The 23,272-nt window shown below is 39.3% G+C and overlaps 1 protein-coding gene across 1 annotated transcript in view; it reads right to left on the bottom strand.

Moving 5' to 3' along the window:
* PIP5K1B (phosphatidylinositol-4-phosphate 5-kinase type 1 beta) overlaps positions 1–23,272 on the bottom strand; it is a 281,029-nt gene that overhangs the window by 161,540 nt on the left and 96,217 nt on the right. Inside the window, exons 2-3 of the mRNA XM_081103450.1 lie at positions 13,941–14,025; positions 6,931–6,999 (exon numbers count right to left, since the gene is read on the bottom strand). Of these exons, the coding sequence (XP_080959576.1) occupies positions 6,931–6,999 (69 nt within the window). The 5' untranslated portion in view covers positions 13,941–14,025. The remainder of the gene's footprint in view (positions 1–6,930; positions 7,000–13,940; positions 14,026–23,272) is intronic.

The following is a 23,272-nucleotide window of genomic DNA, read 5'->3' as shown; positions in this document are numbered from 1 at the left end:
CTTCTTCTACTGTTTCAAGCTGCCGATGGTGGGTTGTTGTTTTTTTTTAATATATTTTATTGACTTTTTTACAGAGAGAAAGGGAGAGGGATAGAGAGTTAGAAACATTGATGAGAGAGAAACATCAATTTAGCTGCCTCCTGCACACTCCCCACTGGGGATGTGCCCGCAACCAAGGTATATGCCCTTGACCGGAATCGAAACCTGGACCCTTCAGTCCGCAGGCCGATGCTCTTTCCACTGAGCCAAACCAGTTAGGGCCCGATGGTGGTTTTTTTGTTTGTTTTTCCTAATGACCTGCAACATCTTGCTTAAAAGTCATAAAGGCAGATTTAAAGTTGCTTGCATTAGAACTCAGCGAGGAAAGAGATAGAAATACAGGTGATCCTATATGGAGGCTGATGTTTGGAGGGAGGATCTGCACAGAAAAGTGGATGGTAATAATACATGATTACACGTGCTTTTAAATATAATGGGATTTTTAAAAAAATTTTATTACAGTTTACATTGAACACTTTTTTGTATTAGTTTTAGGTGTACAGCACAGCCAATAGACATTCATATGGATTACAAATTGTTCCCTCCAATGGTAATTCAAGTGCCCACCTAGCACCATAGATAGATATTATAATATTGTTCATTATATTCCTTATGCTTCACCTACAGCCTATGACTATTATTAACTACCAACTAGTACTTCTTATTCGATCTCTTTTTTTTAACCATGTCCCCCAACACCCTATCCTTCTGCCTCCTGCCCCACCTCCTGGCTTCCATCAGTGTGGAAATTGGTCAGATTATTGGCATACCCGGAGCTGGGCTGTTGGTGCCAAAGGTGGGCGGCCTCCACACCCAAGGCAGCCTATAATAGTCATCAAAACCTAAATCTCCCAGGGAAGGCCTACTTTGGGCAGGCCCAGGATGGAGGAAGTAGTAGGGGAGGGGCGAGAGGCCTGGAATGACAACTTTTGGTTGGATAGATGAGAGAAAGAAACCCAAATGGTGGTGGTGAACATTTCCCAAGCCAGTCCATCTCTCCAGGTGGTTGGCAAACTCTGATCAATTTTGATGGACAAGATTAGGAAATCATATAGCTGGAGGCTTTAACCATCTCCCTGACAATACTCTCTTAATGACCATCTTAATTGGGCATTGATATCTGTTTGTTTTAGAAGTGTTGGGGGTAGGGTGGACAATTTCTTCACATACAAAATAGAGAAAACTCAGATCTCTGGCACTGGTATTTTACCTGAGTTTACACTATTCTTCAAGTGAACTGATGACCTGCCTCCGGCTTTCTTCTATCACCTAGTTACAAAAACAAAATAAAACATCTCTTCCTCAAACTTCTCTAGTTCTAACAACAGCAGAAACTTTCAGGTCGTTCCTCAGGTTGGAAACTTGCAGGTCAGCCTTCAGTGTTGTCTGTATTGCCATTTCATCGTGTCACTAATCCCCAACCCAACGTCATGGTACCTCACTGCCTAGAACCATGATGTCCAACATGGTAGCCATTAGCCACATGAGCTTATTTAAAATGGAATAATTTTAAAATTAAAAATTCATTACTCAGATACACTGACCGCATTTCAAATAATTGAGAACCACATGCAGCTTATAACCACTATATGAGGGCGGGTTATGGAACATCTCCTTCATTGCAGAAAGTTCCAGTGGACAGTGCTGGCCTAGAACGCAAAGTCAAACTCCTCAAACCAAGGCTCGCTGTCATTCAGAGGCAGCCCAGACTTCCAAAATTGCCTCTACTTTCCCCAAATGCTGACACTGACCTGTGTCTAGGCCACGCCTTCCTGTTCCTCTATCAAATCAGGTGCATCCTTGATTCCTTGCCTGTGCAGAATCCCTGTCACTGAGACAAACGAGTAGATAATTCAATGCAGTCACCTAAGGAATGAGAGTTGTCTGCCACAACAAAAAACAATGAGACATCTATGAAATTTTTATTCCAGCAAAATGCTCTGCTAACAAACAAGTCCAGGAAAAAGAATTTTCCCCAGAAGATTGTCATGAGCTCTAGGTTCATCAGAACTTGCTAGAGGATCGACTGAAATGCCATTTGTCTTGGTACTTAAAACCAATTTGCGTCATTATTTGATTTTTTTCACATGGGCCCATATTTTTTCTCTTAAGTAAATTGTATGGTCATAGGAAGCAGGGACCAGATCTTACATGCATTTCTTTCTTTTTTAAAGACTATCTTTTTCTTGATTTTAGAGAGAGATGAAGGGAGAGGGAAAGAGTGAAACATTGATCAGCTGCCTCCTGCATGCCTCCTACTGGGGATCAAGCCCGCAACCCAGGCATGTGTCCCGATTGAGAATCTGGGAATTGAATCTGGGACCTCTTAGTGCATGGGAGGACGCTCGACCAACTAAGCCCCACCAGGCTGGGCTTACAGCATTTCTTTTGCATGTCCCTCTTCTATCTCATGTCTCTATTCAAATAGTGGGGAGATTGCAAACTAGCCCCTGCCTGAGGGCCAGAGTACATTTTTGAAAATTTTTGAATCACTTTCCAACCTTTAAAAATGGGAAGATTTCATATCAGAATCCACATTTTTGGCTTCCTGAGAAATCTGGCAATCCCGAGTGAACACTCACGTGTATCTCTATTAGCTGGAGCTGAGTGCCACCTGCCCCCTTTACAGGCGTATATTTTCCTGTTTGCCGCTTTCCTCCTGGTTAATCCACTCCCTTACTACCTGCCTGGCCCTGTAGGCTTTTGTGTTTACAACTCTTAGGAAAGACACTCAATAAAAGAACTGAGAATGGAAATAACTACCCTCTGTAAACACAGCTAGGCAGCCCTTAATGCCTGTCTTAATGGACAGCATGTTTGTTTTAAGCAGCTAAAATAAAAATTATCATTTTAGCCATTACCTGGAGACATTAACCTCACCTACTGACTTCAGCTATGCTTCCTGATAACGGATGAGAAACGTGGGCACCTGGAAGAACAAGCAGCAGCCAGCCTTAGGAATCACATGCAAACATTTGAGACTCAGAGAGCATGACATTGTTCCAGGAACACTGAGTTCCCCGGAAACACGTGGAAACCATAGCACTCATGATGCTGAGTACTGCTGGCAGCTGCCCAATAAATCTGGGGATTGATTCAGAAAGCCTAAGACTGCTCATTAACTCTAACCCACACCAATTTCTCCTTTCGGACTTTTTTTAAAAATATATTTTATTGATTTTTTACAGAGAGGAAGGGAGAGGGATAGAGAGTTAGAAACATTGATGAGAGAGAAACATCGATCAGCTGCCTCCTGCATACTCCCCACTGGGGATGTGCCCGCAACTAAGGTACATGCCCCTGACCGGAATCTAACCTGGGACCCTTCAGTCCGCAGGCCGAGGCTCTATCCACTGAGCCAAACTGGCCAGGGCTCCTTTCGGACTTTTTGTCATAGACTCTTGTGTTCTAAAATTCTTTTCATGTCTTCCCTTCTCCATCGACTGTACGTTTCTTATAAACTTCTTTGATATCCTTCTCAATGCCGAGCATAGTCAATGAGGTCGGTAGGGGACAGTTCTTAACCTGGGGCCTATAGACTGGCTTCAGTCATAGGCAAAAACCTGGTTGGGTCATCAAAGCTTCTTATTAAAAAGGTGCAAACCCCATAGTCAGGACTGGGGGAAAATTTTAACTTTAAGGTATTTGTAAAAGGGGCAACAGTTAATAAAATGGTTGGTGGCCTTGATGACACTCATCTAGTCTATTAGTTCTCATTCCCATTTTTTGTCACAGCTTTTATGCTTTTATTATGGTCATGGGTGAAAAATGTTAAGCTACACAGGGCCAACTCATGCAGCCTGCTGGTAGAGGCTAAGTCAGTAGGGAACAAATGGCCCTAGCCGGTTTGGCTCAGTGGAGAGAGCATCGGCCTGCGACTGAAAGTCCTGGGTTTGATTCGGGTCAAGGGCACATACCCAGGTTACAGGCTCGATCCCCAGTAGGGGGCATGCAGGAATAAGCTGATCAATGATTCTCTTTCATCATTGATGTTTCTATCTCTTTCTCTCCCTTCCTCTCTGAAATCAATAAAAAATATTTTAAAAAATAGGGAGCAAAGCCGCCATTCTTTGGGAACATTAGTCCAATCAGGTATAGCACACTAATCATAGTATCTAACCCATATTTCTCTACCTTGTCTGAAAGGATGCCATAAGAATCTTCCAGGAGCCTTTAAATCAAGATTCATAAAACCTGAGCATCCTCCTTATCAGCAATTAATTTAATGACTTGCTCATAATAGCAAATGTAGTTCATTTGACATAAACTATATCTTTATGAAGTTCTGCAGGTTTGTGGAAGACGTGTTTCTTTTCTGAATGTACATACACTACATGTTTACTAATTCTTGCTCAATTTATGTTGAGGAGCAATCTCACATCTGGTTTCCAGAATGTACCTTTTCCTCATTCAGAAGACAGGGTTGATATTTGCTTATCTCCTGTCTTTGGACAACTTTTCCTTTCTTCTGATTTCTCAAAGCTCACACTCAGTGGTTTTCCTACTCTAGCTTCAAGTTCTTTCATCTAGGAAATGGCTCACCTGGGCTTAGGGATAAACATATTTGCTATAGTTAATGTGACTCTATTATCCCCTCTTCTCCCCTCACATGAACACCACCAGTTTCAGGATCTTTTTGCTTAACTGAGAAGAGTTAAATTGAATAATTCAGCTGGGCTTTTACCAGCCAGTAAAGGAACATTTTCTCTACATGATCCCTTCTTGCTGTGCATATCAGCACCATGTTTATTGAGGACTCAAGTCCTAGGCACTGTGCTGTATTTTGTAAAAATATATTTTTATTGATTTCAGAGAGGAAGGGAGAGGGAGACAGAGATAGAAACATCAATGATGAGAGAGAATCATTGATCCTGCACGACCCCTACTGGCGATCAAGCCCACAACTTGGGTATGTGCCCTGACCAGGAATCGAACTGTGACCTCCTGGTTCATAGGTCCATGCTCAACCACAGAGCCACACCAGCTGTGCTGTGCTATCTTTTTGGTGCTTTTTCTTATACAGAGACTGCATACCTTCTCCTCCATTGTTTATATTCCTTTTAAAATTAGAAACCATCAAAAGCATCCCCATGCCATCACACATTAAAAAAAAATTTCATTGGGTTCTTTTGTTTTCTTAAATTTCCTGCATCTTCTCGTACTTATTGGAATTATTTGCTCTCTTAGGATCTGGTTTTTAGTTTCATAACCTTCCCAACATTGCCAAGTCAGATATCCTTTAGAGACACTCATCACAGCATACCTCTAGTATGATTAAAAACTTACTTTACAGAATTCTTGGGCAGGGTATGCTTAGCAAACTCTAGGATGGCACGGCCACATTCTATTACTTTTGCATCACTAAAGAGCTCCCGAAAGTCAGAATCCAGTCAAGAATCGTAGTGCATTTGATGCTGACTGAGACAACTGCCTGAAAGTGATGGGAAGCAATGACAGGCTGGCCATTGGCCTTCTCTGTGTTGGTCTCATGCTTGACTGAGTTTACAAGAAGTCTTGAGTAAAGGAGACAGGATTTTGTTTTCCACCGGTGTCTAAAAATAAATAGTGTATTGTTGGCTTAGGCCAGAGGCACACATTTTATAACACACATGTTATGACGTCTGAGTGCTTGGATCGTCACCCTACTCTTCCCCAAGCATAACATTGCTTAGGATGGCAACCTCCCCGTTTATATTTCTAGGTTTCGCTGAGTAGAAAAGTCAGAAGACAAGATATACCAGGAAAAAGGGCATATTTTCCTACATGAAAATGGAACAGGAAACACGACCGGTTCCTTTTAGTTTCATGACCTGAACATACGGACAGATCAAATGGCTCGTGTACTTTACGACAAAACTTCTCGCTAGCTATCTGTTAAAGAGTGAAATGTAAAAGGGCAAGTTAAGATATAATAACCCTTCGATACATAAGCTTCCTACTCCCAAGAGGAAAGGAGGACAAGGACTTTTAAAAAGCTAAAATGCATAGTCAATTTAAAATCAGGAGTAGTGGTGCTTGGGGACGTAGACTACCCAGTGATGTTTCTGGATATTAGCTTGGTTGCTAGGAGCCAAAGGTTAGCAAAGTGAAAGAGAAGTAAGGTCATGCACCCTGGGAAGTCTGGAAGGAGATTTTGTGGCGTGAGCTGCAAACACAAAATCTGAGAGGCTTGGAAAGAGGTGGGAGAGAATTTCATCTTTAAAAATATTTTTTCAAATACAGAGGTAGAAAATGTTGAACATTTTGATGAAAAGTAGTGAGTCAATTAAAGGATTCACCCGAACACAGAACACTGCACACCCATAAGGGCCTTCCTCTTAGGAATAAGAAGGGTCTTCAAAGGACTACCTTCTGTCAGTGTTGTATATCATAGTCACTGGTGGGCAGAAAAATGGCCCACAAAAATGTTCGTGTCCTAAGCCTTGGGACTTTGAATATGTTATGTAACATGGCAACAAGGAGTTACGGGTGCAGAAGAAATTAAGGTCGATAATCAGCTGACTTTAAAATAAAGGGATGATCCAGGATTAGCCAGGAGGGTTCAGTGTAATCACAAGAGCTCTTTAAAGTGTGAGGGTAATACAGCCTGGGAAAGACCAGCCTTCTCTGGCTTTGAAGTTGGAAGTGAGTCATGACACAGGGAATGCAGGCCGCTAGAAAAGCTGGAAGAGACAAGAACATGGGTTCAGCCCCTCGGGCCCCCAGAAAGGAAAGCAGGCCCGCAGTCAGACTCCAACAGAAGAGAATACATTTGTGCTGTCTAAGCCACCAAGTGTATGGCACTTTGTTATAGCAGCAGTAAGAAGCAAAGGAAGTAACTTACATACAAGAACCTGTAACAATATTAACATTCTTTCTGAACTGAGGCAAGAAAATCAAACACTCGCTCACCTTTTTATAGGTCTTTTCTTCGTTTTGTTTGCCAGGTGCTGCATCTCCACTGTCCCCAGCCGACGACATCTGCAAGAGAAAAGAGTCCCTATTTGAATTTACAGCTGTACTCTCAGATACAATATGCCAATAATATTGCTAACTGAGAGGATCTATTTTGGTTAAGTACATTTTTGTTGTTTATTGCTGCTATCTCCAAGAAAGGAAGAGAGTTCTCAGAATACTGAAAAAAGAAAGAAAAATCAGTGGTCCCCAATCTTTCCAAAATAAATCTTTACTTCTAAATCATTTTAGTAGCATACTTTACTCCATAGGAAAGATGCTATGGAAGGCCAACCCATAAAGTTTCTTTCTACAAAGCCTTTAAAGTTTTTTAGATGCTTCCTGTACAAATATCTGGAAAGTACCAAAAAGTAAGAATCAGAAGATAAAATTACTCAATTCTACCAACCTTAGGCAACTCCACCATTATGGCATATTTGCTGCCACCTCTTGTTCCATTCATTTGCATACTGAATATATTATAATACCATCTGACCCAGCATTTTTCACTGAACATTTATGTGATAAGCATTTTCCCATTTGATTATAAAAATCTCATTGTAAGAATAATTTTTTTTCTAGTTGCAAAAGATCACTGTGCAAACACAATTGTGTTTTATTAAAGGACAGCTGATGCGGTCCAAGGATTTTGCCTGTACAAATAATTATTTTATGTTTCTGTCTTTGTTCAACTTCAATGTTTTCTTAGACTAGATTTCTAGAAATACTAGGCCATTAAAAAGCTGAAAGTGCTTGCTCAGCTGGTGTGGCTCAGTGGTTGAGAGTCAACCTATGAACTAGGAGGTTGTGGACTAGATCCCCTGCGGGGGACATGTAGGAGGCTGATCAATGGTTCTCTCTTATCATTAATGTTTCTCTCTCTCTCTCTCTCTCTTTCTTCTTATCTGAAATCAATAATAATATATATTTTTAAATTGAAAATTCTTACTACATAATGCTAAATTTATTTCTAAGAAGAAATACCCATTTATGCTGGTAGCAGTGAGTGGGAACTGGTTTCATTACATGTTTAGTAATCACTATTATCATTTTAATTACCTTTTCTAATTTGACAGGTTAAGAAAGCATCTCCTAATTTTAATCTGCATCTTTAAAATTGTTAAAGGTTAACATTGTTTGCATATCTTTTTTCTTTTTTTAGCTCTTTGCATTTCTTCCTTTGAGTTTTCTATTGTTTTGTCCATTTATCTAGTAAGGGTATTAGTGTTTTAGTTGTTGATTTTTATTTCCTTATTGATTTTTATGTGTTAAGAGTATTAATCTGTTTGCAAGCACATCATTAATATTTTACATGCTGCTGTCTTTAAATTTGTTTTATAATTATGACAGAGAAGTTTTACATTTTTCATACTCAAAACTATTAACTATCTTGTTGGTTTCTTCCAATGCTTTTAAATATATCTTTTTTTTTCCTTTGGGAGATATCAGATGTTTAAACATGTATTTGTCTCACTTCTTAATGATTAAGTTTTTTTTCATTTAAATTTTAATTCATTTGAATGTTTAACACCAGTTACTTATGTGTAAACAAGGATACTACATAATCAGGGAACCTAGATATGAAATTGCATGAAAAGCATTCTATGCACCAAGGAGGGGTAAAACTTCTTTCTCATAAGCCTTGGAAGCACATTTTAAATCTTGGGCTTTTAATAAACACAGTGTTATAAACTTCGTGTGTGTGAAACCTAAGAATCGGCCAGCCACGTCTCTGCATTGGAACTGAATGCCTGAGTTTACTCGCCCTTTCGTGATCTTGAAGTGACCTCTTCCTATTCTTTCTCTGACCTCAGCTCTTCGGAGTTACTGCCCCCTCACTCCCTCTGCTTCAGATATTTTTGTTGTTTCTCAAACACATCAGAATGCTGCTGCATTAAGGTTTCAGCCTTAACTATTCCCTTTGCTTGAATAGTCAAGCATAAACAGATAAGCATAAACCTCTGCTTATCTCCTTCAGGTCTTCACTCAAATGCCAACTCCTGTTTGCTGCTTAGCTTGACCATCCTATTTTAAACTGCAATCTGTTCAGCTCCTCCCTTCCCCCACACTCCCGATCCCCCTTAACTCGCCTTCTCTTTTCATTTTTCTGTGTCTCACATACTATCCGGGTTCCTTATTTATTATAGTGGGTTTTTGTTTGTTTTGGTCTGTCTCCTGAAGAATTTAAACTTCCCAAATAGGAATTTGAATCTGTTTTGTTCACTAATGTACTTCAAACTTTACCTGGCACCTAGTAGGTGCTTAATAAATATGTATAGAATAAGTGGATAAATCAATTGATAAGGAAGATAAGAAGATGCCATTAGATCAATGTAGGCACACAAGATTCCATTGGTCTGAGTGTTTTGTACTTGGGAGCTGACCCCCTGAGAGAGGGTGATGACATTACTGAGGAGTCAGACACCGTCAGTCACATTGTGTGCAGGACACCTGGAAAGATGCCAGTGTATGGCCTCATTAGGAATAAATGGCAATACTACCCCTTATAATGTTCTCCATAAATGAAAAAGACTTTTTAGGCTACAGTTATGTCAGTAGAAATAATCTCCATGTAGGATTTAAACCATTTTTTAAAATGTAAACTGTTACTGAATGTGCCACATTTTCATTTTCTGGCATAACTACTCTCAACCTATCTGCAAATTAACTTGGAATTAAATTAAGTTTCAAAAAAATATGAGAAGGGCTCCTTGATTATTTTAATCAAATATGATTATTCATTATTTTTCAATCATTTACAAATTTTAAAGGTAATATTTATGTTTATCGTAAGAAAAGCAAAACGTGTATTTTATTTGAAAAAATATAAAGGAGAAAACAAAACTATCACCTTTAATCTAACTACCCAGAAATAATAATTGTTAATATTTGGTTACTTCACCATTTGATCTTTTCCAAATGTGTGTTGTTTTTTTTTAACAAAACTGGAATAACATATTATATACAATTTTGTATTTGCCCTTTTCACTTACCATTGTATCACTAAATATTAATTAGAAATAATTTCAAATGTCTGAATAACAATATTATAAAATATTGTCATATTTCAATATTTATTTTTTTAATAATTAAATCTTTATTGTTCAGATTATTACATTTGTTCCTCTTTCTTCCCCCCCATAACTCCCCTCCGTTCAGTTCCCACCCCACCCTCCGCCCTCACTCCCCACCCACTGTCATCATCCATAGGTACACGATTTTTGTCCAGTCTCTTCCCGCATCTCCCACACCCCTTTCCCTCCCAAGAATAGTCAGTCCATTCCCTTTCTATGTCCCTGATTCTATTATAATCAACAGTTCATTATGTTCATCAGATTATTCATTCACTTGATTCTTAGATTCACTTGTTGATAGATGCATATTTGTTGTTCATAATTTGTATCTTTACCTTTTTCTTCTTCTTCCTCTTCTTAAAGGATACCTTTCAGCATTTCATATAATACTGGCTTGGTGGTGATGAACTCCTTTAGCTTTTCCTTATCTGTGAAGCTCTTTATCTGACCTTCAATTCTGAATGATAGCTTTGCTGGATAAAGTAATCTTGGTTGTAGGTTCTTGGTATTCATCACTTTGAATATTTCTTGCCACTCCCTTCTGGCCTGCAAAGTTTCTGTTGAGAAATCCACTGACAGTCCTATGGGTATTCCCTTGTAGGTAACTGAGTTTCTTTCTCTTGCTGCTTTTAAGATTCTCTCTTTGTCTTTTGCTCTTGGCATTTTAATTATGGTGTGTCTTGCTGTGGTCCTCTTTGGATTCCTTTTGTTTGGGGTTCTCTGCGCTTCCTGGACCTGTAAGTCTATTTCTTTCACCAGGTGGGGGAAGTTTTCTGTCATTATTTCTTCAAATAGGTTTTCAATATCTTGCTCTCTCTCATCTTCTGGCACCCCTATAATTCTGATGTTGGTACGCTTGAAGCTGTCCCAGAGGCTCCTTACACTATCTTCGTATTTTCGGATACTTTTTTCATTTTGCTTTTCCGGTTGGGTGTTTTTTGCTTCTTCGCATTTCAAATCTTTGACTTGATTCTTGTGCTCCTCTGGTCTGCTGTTGGGAGTCTGTATAATATTCTTTATTTCAGTCGGTGTATGCCTAGTTTCTAGTTGGTTCTTTATCATAGCATCGAGGGTCTCATTAGGTTTCTTGTAGATCTCATTAAGTTTATCGGCGGCTTCTAGACAGTTCTTGAGAGCCCTTAAAAGTGTGGTTCTGAACTTAATATCCTCCATGGACAATTTTGTCCTGTTTCTTTGTCTCCGCATTTTTTATGCTTTCTTGGTGCACCCCTTAGTGGTCTTTGTGCGCAGTCTTGTTGTAGTTAAGCCTTGATTGTTGTAGTTGATACTGGGGAAATTTGACCTCCAGGCCAACTGGCTGTGAGAATCAGCTGTGTCTGCAGTGGGAAAACTTCTGTCCTCTGGGGAGGTGCTAATCTAGCCTTTGCCTGAGGCTTTCCGGCAAATGGCTCTGTGCAGGGCTTGGGCGGGGCGGGTCGCACGGGATCAAACAGGGCGGGCAGAGGGAGCAGTTATGGCTGCTCTCAGTCCCGTCTCCAGAGGCTCTGCCTCTCAGAGTCCCAGCAACCGCTGCAAACCTCGGAGAGAAAGCTGCCCTTGCGTTCTGACCGATGCCAGACAGTCCCACTTCTCCCGTTTGAGTCTGGGTCCCTAGAGACTCGCCCAGAACTGGAGCTCAGAATCTGAGACTCCCTCCCAATTGAAAACGACAACCGCGCCCTCAGTCGCCAGCCCGCTCCGCGCATACCTCCGCACCTTTGTATTTTCCGCACTGCGCCCCCTCTGAGTCTCGTATGCTGTTCTCTTTCCTTCTAGTTGAAGAATTTCCCCTCAGCCAGCTTTCCTGTGGTTCTGGGTGATGTCCATTCCGTTTTTTAGTTGTATTTTTGAAGTGGTTGTTGGAGGCAGCAAACTCCGGTGTTTACCTATGCCGCCATCTTGGTTCTCCCATATTTCAATATTTATTAATAGACATTTGGGATGCATCCTATATTTCTATTAAAAATTAAACTGTACTCTGTTTTTATACCAATAGCATGTCTACTTAGAGTGGCCACAGATTCCCAGAACAATGACTGCTGGGTAAAATACCATATCTTCTTTATATCTCTACCAGCATCAGGTATTTTCATTTAAAATCAAACAAAACACTGCCAATTTAACTTTGGGCAAAAATATCCATCTTATTTTGCATTTATATGATTAATTGTAAGGATGAACATTTTTGATCATATTCATTTCTTTCTTTATATTTTTCGAGTGAATTGCCTATACAAATCTTTAGCTCATTTCTATATTAGGGTGTATTTGTGTTTCCAATTTAGTTTGTAGTAATGATAATAAAGAAGGGTAGGATTTTTCTCTAACCTTCAACTATTTAATAGGGCCAACAGAATGGACGCTTCCTTAAAGAATGCAATTTCAGAATAGACTGTGGAATCTTAGAGGGAAGGCAGGGGTGTGTGGGAAGAGATCAACCGAAGAACTTGTATTCATATATGCATAACCCACGGACACAGACAACAGGGTGGTGGCCAGGGATGGGAAGGGGGAGGCAAAGGGGGTGGACTGGAGGTGGGGGGCCGCTAGAAAGGATCAACAGGGAAAAAAGGGGACATATGTAATACTTCCAACAATAAAGATTAAAAAAAAAGAATGCCATTTCAGTAACTTCACTTCTAAGACTTTGCAGCTCTTAAAACCAAAAAACTTCAAGAGGAACTCTTGAAAAAAGAACCATAATGAAGAGCTGACTAATTGGCATGAATGAAGGACAGACGATGAGAAGGTCTGTTTTATTCTTTTGTAAATCACCCTGACTGGACAGTAGGGAAGCGGAGGAGAGAAGTAGGTCAACTTGTGTGTTTTTAAAAAGCAATTTACATTCAGCAGCACAAAACAGATGATAATAATAAAGGGAGGTCATGAAATGTCACCTAGATTCAAAGGTGTTTTTTTTTTTTCCTGTGGGGTGATGCTTAATGAAGGTCACACGAACCTATGAACCAGGACAACCGTGTTGGAGAGACAAATGAGATGCTTAGGATGTCCCAGTAACTGCAAGCGGCTATTAAAATGATTACAGCGTTAATCACTCTTCGTTCTTAGACTTGCTATGTTCCTGCACCAGTTAAGTGCATCGCTTATAATTACGGAAGCCAAGGTAAGTATGGATTAAAAACATTGTTTTCAAAAACATTATAATCATATATATCTCTGTGTATACACAAAAGGAAGGAGAAAAATTCATAGAAATACAGGTGATTATCTCCAGGTGATGTGATTATGAATGCTTTGGGTTTTCATTTTATAGATGGTATATTTATTTTTTATAAATTGAGTTTATTGGGGTTACATTGGTTCATAAAATTATATAGCTTAAGGGGTACAATTCTATAATACATCATCGGTATGTTGTACTGTGTGTTCAGCACCCCAAGTTATGTCTCTTTCCATCACCATTTATTCCCCCCTTACCTTCTCCTACCTCCCCGCATTGCCATTTCCCTCTGGTAATAAGCATACTGTTGTCTATGAGTTTTATTTTTCTTGCTTAATCCCTCACCTCTTCCATCAGCCCTCTACCCTCTCCCTTCTGACAACTGTCAGTCTGTTCTCTGTCCACATATGCTGCACTGAGCACTGCTACATTCAAGAATAAGGAAAATACTAATGCTACTAAAAAATTTAACCACACACAATAGTTAATAGCAGAGACCACATCTGGGTTCTGCCCCTTTAGGCCTACTGATGTTCACAAAATTTCCTGTTGCCATTTGCTTGCTGCTTATTTTAAATTTGATAATGTCGAAGTTAAAGGTCATGAACTAGATATATGATTTAGAATATTTGTAAATAAGTATAAAATAAAAGAGGTAGGGGCTCTATAACGAGGCAGTTGGAATGAATTAAAAATGGAGACTATTTCCTTACCTTAGTAAGTGAAATGGCAAGTCATCTGTTGTTGGTGGTGATGGGCAGCTTGTTCATTGTTGAGACTGTTTTCCTTCCCAGGTTCCTGTTAAAATAGAAATCACTGGTCATTACTTTTTTCATATTTCCACCTCATCCCTCCAAAAGGGCCACAGGTGGCTACTGGGATACATACAATGCAAAAGGTAAGTTTAAATTAAAGGAAGGGATGTGTGTGAGGGGAAAACAAAGGTGGGGAGAACCAGATGAAGCCAGCTGTTCGAGCGACGCATAGAACGTAAGCCATGTGACTCAGCACAGTCTCCAGTTTCACGCTGAGATTCCTAGCGGTCACAGCAAATGAGGAAATGATCAGTTACCTAAATGCCCAATGATTGTAAGATAAAGGCAAACCAGTTGCTCAAGTGAGCCACAGGTGTGGGGGAACTGAGGCTAGAGCAACGATTTCTCCTGGGGTCTTCCCGTAGGAGACCCTATGTGAAGTGTGAACAAGCTTTCAATATTACCCCTGTGCTACATCAACTGTGATTTTCATGAGTGTTATTTAGATGACACAACCTCCAACAACAGTTCAACAAACATCCCTTGGTATAATAATATTTTTATACAGGAGATAACATACTCATGGCAACCGATTTTAGAACACAGAGATGTATAAAGTAAGAATGGTAAAGACCCACTTGTATTTGCCCACTCTGAGATAACCTATAGTAACAGTTTGTTGTATACCCCTTTCAAAATCTCCCTATGCTTGTACACACACACACACACACACACACACACACTTCTTTTTTCTTACTCTTACCAACATGTTTGAATCTTTTTTTCAAATCATGTGTCTGTCTCATTTTTAAATAACTGTAACATATTCCACAAGATGGATATACCATCATTCAATCAACTACTTCCTCCTGATGAACATTCAGACTGTCTCCGGGTTTGGTTCCATAACCAGAGCAGGAATAAACAGCCATATTGAAATATCTTTAAAGTTCTAGTACTTTCATTTCTGTGGGAAAAAGTCCTGGAAGTTGGATCCAACTTGATAAACACATTAACTACTTGAAGGTCCATGGCTACATTCCTCTCTGTAAAAAGGCTGAAGCAATCAGTTCAATGGTGCAGGGAGAGTGCCTGCTTATTGACATAGTATTGGCACTGGATGGCTGCCACCTTTAAATGTTTGCCAACCTCAAGGGCAGATCATGGCTTCTCAGTTGTTTTAATTTTCATTCCCCTGTTGCTAATGGGGCTGATCCTTTTCACAGGTTTCCTGGTAATTTAGATTTCCAGTGCACGCCCTTTGCATATTTTCTACTGTGCTGTTTATCTTTTTCCCTTTTACAATCAATTTGCATGATGTCCCAGTATATTAAACACCAACTCTGCCATATAAACTGTAAGCTACTGTAATCTTTTGGCTTATGTTGTCTTGTCATGTAGACATTTTTAATACTTACATAGTCAAATATGCTAATTTTTCCCTATATGGATTGTGGATTTACTATCTTCCTGGGACAGTTCCCCCCAACCCAATGTCATACATATATTCTCCTATATTTTCCATTTTAAACATTAGATCTTTACTCCAAATGGAACCTAACCTCATCGTCTCCCAGGTAGGCAACTAATTGCCCCAACATCATTTTTTCTTACAATCTTTTTCTTACTAGAAAGGCATGCACTTTTAACATATATCACCTTTTCCTAGATACTTCAATCTATTTCTGGACTCTTTACTCTGTCCCAAAGATTTACTCATTGATTCCTGAGCTAATATCATGCTGCAATATGACAGTATACTTTGATAGTAAACTCTTCTGAGTTTAGTAACTTTTCACATTTCTATTTTTAGATGGACTTTAAAATCATATTGATTGATCTGACAATCTGTACCCCTTCTAAGCTGGGATTCTGACTGGAGTTATATTAAATTTATATACTAATTTAGAATTCATCGTTCTGGAATTTTGAGTTTTCTCATTCAAAACTCAAAAGAAATATATATATAACTTTTACTACCATCTGACTTTTTGGATTTGTCTTATGTCTTACTAAATTCATTCCTAAATATTTTAGTTTGTCACTCTTTTAATAAGGACTTCTACATTTTAACCAGTTATTAACTCAAAGGAAGAAGAACAATTGCGCTTCATCTATTTTCTTCCCAGTCCTGTTACCAAGCCCACTTACCGGGTTTTAAAAGATTTTAACTGGAGTCTCAATCACATCACCTGCACTATTTATACAGCTTATTCCTATGTCTTTTCTTATTGCATTCCCTCACCTTCTCAAACAATGCTGAGTAACAGCAGTTGAGTAACAGTAGTAGTACCAGGCATCTATAACATAATCCTGCACTCCTGCAGGAGTCACCTCCAACATGATGCTTTTGTTTGTTGGTTAGGTCCTTTCTGCTACATCCTAATCTACCTTCGTGTTTATTAGGAACGTCTGTTAAATTATATCAAATGCGTTTTCTGCATCAGTTGGTATACTGATCATACAATGTTCTTTATTCTGTTGTGTCAATGTGTAACACTCAGAGATTTCGTAATGCAAAATCATCCTTGTATTTCTAGAATAAACACTAAGTTGGATTTAATTTGCTACCATTTTAAAAGGGGCATTTTCATGACTGAAATTAAATGATTGTTGTCTCATCTTCATCAGGCTTTGGTATTAGGAATTAGTGCTTTTCATAAAGTTGGAAGGCTTTCTCTTTTTATATGCACTCAGATTTGTTTTACCGTTAATAATTTCTTGGAATTTATAACCTCTCTTTGGATTGACTTTTAGTAATTTACTCATTTTTTAGAAAACAATCAATTTTCTTTAAATTTTAAAACTTGTCTTATATAAAGTTGTGCATAACATTTTCTTACTGAATTCTTTTAATCCTTTTGGGATTTAAGTAATTATTTTCCATTATTTCTGATGTGTGTGTGTGTGTGTGTGTGTATTATATATATTTGTACTGTATGCATTGTATATACATATTCTTAATGTGTATATAATGTATACATTTTTAATGAAAGTCAGATTTTCTTTGTTTTGTGGCCATTTCCATTAATTTAGCTTTTACTGTCAATATTATCTTCTTTCTTTTGGCTTATTTTATAAATTTTTAGATGCAATGCTTAGTTTCTTGTCATTCTTTCAAAAGTATAGTACCCAAAGCATTTAAGTTAGAAAGTACATCTGACTACATTAACCATCCTATATAATAAAAGCCTAATATGCAAATTGACTGAACGGCGGAACAACTGGCAGAACAACCGGTTGCTTGACATGCACTGACCACCAGGGGGCAGATGCTCAACACAGGAGCTGCCCCCAGTCTACAGGCCCAGAGGGAGGCAACCTGTGGTGGCGGCGGCAGGGGGCGGGGCTGGCCAAGGTGGGTGCCAGCAGGCCCCCCCCCCCATTGCCCTGAAGGCTGCCCCCTAGAGGGAGGCGGGGCCGGGGAGAGGGCTGCGCCAGGCCAGCCAAGGTGGGTGTGAGTGGGGGGCCTCCAATCACCCCGCCGGTTGCCCCACAGATTGTCCCTGATTGCAGGCCAGGCCTTGGGACCCTATTAGTGCATGAATTTCGTGCATTGGGCCTCTTGTTTTCCTATAAATTTTTATGTGAAATGTTCTGTTTGATCAACTTCCAGATAACCTGTCATTTTGGATTTGATCTCTAATTTGATCAAGAAATCATCTAAAAAAGAGTTTAATAATTTCAAATATTTACAGTTTAATTATTATCCTTTCATTGTCCATTTCTTGTTTTACCACTGGGATCACAAAATAAAATAAATAAAACAATTTTTTCCTCCCCAAATTCATTAAGTTTTTTCCTATGGCCATAAAAATAGACTTTTTATAAATGTTCCATTGATATAAGGGGAAAAATGCATTTTCTATTTATCGGGTACAAAAACAATATTATTACCACTCTATATCATTGTTAAATTATGGAAGAAGACATTAAAATTCTCTAACATATTTATGGTTTTATCCTAAGCTCCTGTATTTCTACGTTTTGGTTTTTGCCTTAAAATTTACATAACTATGCCTAAAATTTACATAACTAAGGGTAGGCATATTATAGTCTCCTTATGAATTGCACTCTTTATCCTTAGAAGTATCTTTTCTCATTTAATAATTTTGGTCTTGGGTTCCATTTAGTTGATGCTAATATCCTCACTTTTGCTTTCCCTTTATTCGTATATGCTTGGCATATCCATTTCTTTATCATAACTGTTCAGCTGTCATTTGGTTTTAGGTGTGTTCCTTACAAATACCTTAAAACTGGATTTTTGTTTTATTACTGCCAATCTAGAAGTCTGTCATTTTAAAGGGCACTTCAACAAATTCACACCTATTGTGATATGATTGTATTTGGTTTGCTTCTATAATATGTTTACTATTAATGGCGTTTATTGTTACTGCATTTATTTTTATTCATTCCTTTTTTTTTACTGGATTAATCAATTTATAATTCTATTTTCTTCCTAGTAATTAAAAAATTGTATTCTAAAATACTTGCTCCATTATCTGTTTTTGAATCATTAAAAAAACTATATTTTTTATATTAAATAAAATGACTGCCATCCCCATAACCCAGACATTTTCCCCTCGGCTTACAGCAGTAGACAGGAGGACTCACCACCCAGATCGCCCTTCCAGGAGGGGAGGATGCTCACTGCTGAGGACAAGGCCCGCAGACACCTCCAGCTCTCAGCTCCTTCAGGGTCTGCCTCTGCTGAGAGCCACCTCACCCACGTCGCAGCCTCCCCGGGGGCAGCCCACATACTGTGACTGCATGATGGGGCAGCTCCCCACCAAGCTGGCCCCAGATTTGTGAGTCCCGCATGGAGTTTGCCTTCTCCCTCTTCTTGCCCAACCATGCTTCCTGCCTCCTCCTTTCACAGGTTTAAGCTCATTTTAGCCTCCAAACTCTGTGGCTTAAAAAAATGACAGAAAGTTACTCCCTCACAGTTCTGGGGCTGGAAGTCCAAAACCATGTTCCTCCTGAACCTCTGCATAGAATCCTTCTTTGCCTCTTTCTAGCTTCTGTTGGTGACATTCCTTAGCTTGTGGCAATGTTACTCCTATCTTTGTTTCTGTTGTTACACTAAGTTCTCCTGATGTGTCTCTGTCTTCAAATGACTTTCTCCTTTTCGTATAAGGACATCAGTCATATGAGATTAGGACCCACCTTAATGACCTCATCCTAACTTGATTATATCTACAAAGACTATTTTCAAATAAAGTCATGTCTCACAGGTGGGGAATTAGGACTTCAATATATCATTTTGGGGACACAGTCAACTCAAAATATAGGTGTTAACCCCTAATAAACATTTGCACTCAAAAATCTACCCCAGTGCTTGCGTCCAGGGAGCCCAACCCCTGCCATCTCTTCGCTCTTCTTGTTCACAAGAGAAAATAATTAAAATATTTTTACTCTCTCACTGGCTGCTCCTCTCCAAACTTCAAAATAGCTCCTCTGAGTTGAATGACACTGCTGTTTCAAGAAATCTTAATGAACAATTTATAGTTCACAGTCACATTACCACCATTTGACCATAAGCTTTATAAGGTTCTTTGCTCATCATTGTTTCTTTGGCTCTTCATCTTCCCCTACCCTGACACCTTTGTTCTGATTCAATTTTCATTTGGTTGGAACACTTCTCAATAGTTTCCTTAGAACATGGATGGTCCAGCACATGGGTGGTCCACTCTGAGTCACTCCATGTCCATGTGCAATGCTAGTACAATGTCTTTCTTTTTTTCCTCATATATAACTAGATCTCTTGGCCAGTACAGGATTCTTGGCTCATAGTCCTTTCCTTTTATCTCTCTATGAATATGGTATTGCTGTCTTTTTGCTTCTTAGCTTACGGATGAGTAGGTTCAAGCTAGTCTGATGCTCCTGCATTGGTAACGTACTGGTTTTCTCTGTCTAGAAACCTATGAAAAAAATTCCCTTTTAACAGTTAAAAAATTCCATAAGGATATAGGTCTTTTTTTCATTAATACTGCCCTGTAAAGGGAAACTGAAAAGAAGTTATTGCATAGAGATCTGATGAGTTGACTTAAGCCACAAATAATATTTAGGCAATCTAGATGAGAAATGAACAGAATTCATAGCCTTCAGGCAGTCTTTCATGAATATTTTTTCTCATAACCAACTTTTGATAAGAGTTGGGTGGGAGGACACTGAGAGTTATAGTCTCTGGCAAGTGCCTGGAATGCAGAAATCCTAGTGGCCAAGTAAGGGCATAACCATAAGGCTCAGGTCTCCTTGGGAAATGTATTTCTATGTAACCTAACACGAAACTCCCAGTATGAACTTATTTTCTTAAATTATTTTTAACATTAAAGAGAGCCAACTTATGGTGTCATAAGGTTAGACTGTTGAGACACCAGCTCAGCTAACATTAATATATGCCAAGAAAGGAATTTTTTTTTTTACTGTTTTATTGCTTATCTATTCTTTCTGGTATTTAGTATCTGGATTCTGTTAGCTTCAGAAAGAAATAATGAACAGTCTTTCCTAACTTTCTACATTTCTATGCTTTCATTAAATTTGAGGGAAGGGGAGATACTATCATTTATTAAGTAACAACTATGTGTAAGATGCTATCAAATACATGATCTCATTTAATTCTGCAAGTGATCCCTTGACATCGTTCCATTTTAGCTTGTGCTGTTTTGACACTTATAATGGACTGTCCTATAGTATCCATGAGATGTAGACATTTTAAATTTTGCCAAGGCTCTTGCTGTGAGGCTAGTTTGTAGAAGTGAAGCCCTTAGTTGTCAAGTGAACAGAGGGGATCCCCCAGCACGCAGCCTGGCTTTGCTGTTTTCTATACCAATGCTGGGCCATGCACCAAAAACAACTAAATTACCACCTCTGCGTGGTGGGTCTTGGGAAATTAGTATTTTCAGCATGCTTCATAGGCGTGGGATCATCTAAGCTACTCTGACCAGTAAAGGCAATAAAGATATTTTGTCACTTCAAAAGAGATGTCAGGGTCCAGTGGGGATAACAGACACCATGCTGGGTGTGTTAGAGGGAATTTAATACATGGAATTAGTTATAAAAGTGATGGGTGATCTGAAAAGCTAAGCAAGAGATGGTGATGCAATGCAGAGGTTAACATCAGCAGGAAGCCACTATCTAGAGGCACACCAAGTGGAGGGGCTGATAAAATAATATTGAATGTCCACTGTAATTGAGAAAGAAAGAAAAAGCTGAAGGTATCTCTTGGGTCCAGAACATCTTGGAGAGGGTTGACTGGCGGAAGTTAAGACTACAGAAGGAGGGGTATGTTTGGAGGCATGGAGAAGACAGTCATTGTTGGAGACACCACCCAAGACAGAAAGAGTGGGGACAACACCTGGATTCTCCCTCACCCCCTCTACCCCATGGCTTCCGTCTGACACCGGAGCCGGAGAAATGCATCCTATAAGAGATGACTGCCCTGCGATACAGAACAGAAGAAGGGTAAGGAATGGCTCTGAGGACCAACAGGCAAACAATGAGCCGTAGAATGAGATATAAGACTGTAATGAAAGTGGAAAAGCAAACAGGAGCTAAATGATATACATGAGAAACATGAGCCTCAAAGGAAATGTGGATTGGGAGGTCGGTTAGGAGCTGGCGCCAACATTTCTATTTTTGTGACTGGGGATTTTCGGAGAGCTTAGACAGATCACTACAAAGTAGGTAGGGTCTACTGCAGCCTCTTCATTAAGTGTAGGGGTGAGGCTATGCCTTGGGATAATCTGCCTGGGGTCAAGTCGGAGGTGGCAAGGTTGAGATCTGAGCATAGTCTGGCTCTTTCCCCGTACCACACACTCTCTCCTAGTTATCTGACAAAAAAACTGAAAGATTGTCTAATAAATACTGCAGTGCATTTTTTTCAATTCGTAAATGCAATCGAAAGGTTAGCCAACCATACTAATTCACATAACTATTTCCTGCAAAACGTGTTCTACATCAGTGAGTCTCAACCTAGGGGGCATTTCTGAATTTACAAGATGGTAGGGGGAGATTTTAAAAACTCGATAGTTACCAAAACGTTTAGATATATTGTACCTGGGGGCCATATTTGAGTTGCTCAGCAGCAACCCCTTTAACCTCGAATTCCTTGCCGGCTAGTGCCATAGAAGTTAGTATTTTTAATTTGCCATAGATGAGTCTGTTCCTCATGCAAGGCCAAATGAGAGGGCAATGACTAATTACCCAAGTAAGTAGGCCAACCTGTAGATGCAAGAGGTGAGGGACACTAGCCATGAGTCCTTGCTGGTCTTCCCTTAAAAACAAACAATTAAACACTGATGAAGCAGAGCAACAAGCACTCACAGGAAGAACACTGGAATGGGCCTCTGAAGGTGTGGGCTTCCTGTCCATCTCTGCTACCAACTCTGTGACGTTGGCCTCTCATCCACTTCTCTCCTACCATGAATTCTGCTGACTCCATTAGGCAGTGCTTCTGGTTTGGTGCCACTGCCAAGGTTCTTGGGTAGAGCCTCACCTCTGATCCTCCTTGGAATGAGGAGGAGACTCATTAATTATTTGATCATTGTGAGTGCAACTTGCCCTCCGGGAATTGATCGTCCACAAGATAGCCATATTCAAATGTTCATGCCATTCAGGCTACACATGGCAACATTTCCTAGAACATTTCCCACTAAAGAAAGTAATTAAGCAATTAAAAAATGATTTGGCCTTGGTCAGAGCTGAATGTGAATCAAATATGGCTAAATTATGCTCTCCTGAGTTCATTTTCATTATCTGCCAGCAAATTCATTCACTCTTTTATTCATTCAACAAACATGTATTGAGCATTACATGTCAGGCAATGATCCTGGAGCCATAAAGGCAAAAACAGATCCTAGTCTTCAAAGAAGTCATATCAAAGGGATTAAGAAGTATGAATGGGTAGTTAGAGAATAATCACAGGATATAAAGTACAGCCTAGGGAATATAGTCAATAATATTGTTATTTTTAATTAAATGCATGGGGGTGACATTAGTTAATAAAATTATATAGGTTTCATTTGTGTACAGTTCTATAATATATTGTATTGTGTTTATCACCTCAGGCAATAATACTGTAATACCTATGGATGGTGCCAAGTGGGTACTGGAAATACTGGGGAGAACATTTTGTAAATGATTGTCTAGCCATGATGCTGTACACCTGAAGCTAACACAAAATAACACTGAATATAAACTGTTATTGAAAATAAAAAATCACGTCAACAGGGGACAGATGTGGAGACAGCTACAATACAACCTGACATGTGTTTTACTCTGGGTTCTCG

Source organism: Myotis nattereri (assembly GCF_964212035.1).
Source record: "Myotis nattereri genome assembly, chromosome: 12".
In the NCBI taxonomy this organism is placed as follows: domain Eukaryota; kingdom Metazoa; phylum Chordata; class Mammalia; order Chiroptera; family Vespertilionidae; genus Myotis; species Myotis nattereri.
This window is presented reverse-complemented; position numbering and strand designations above follow the sequence as displayed.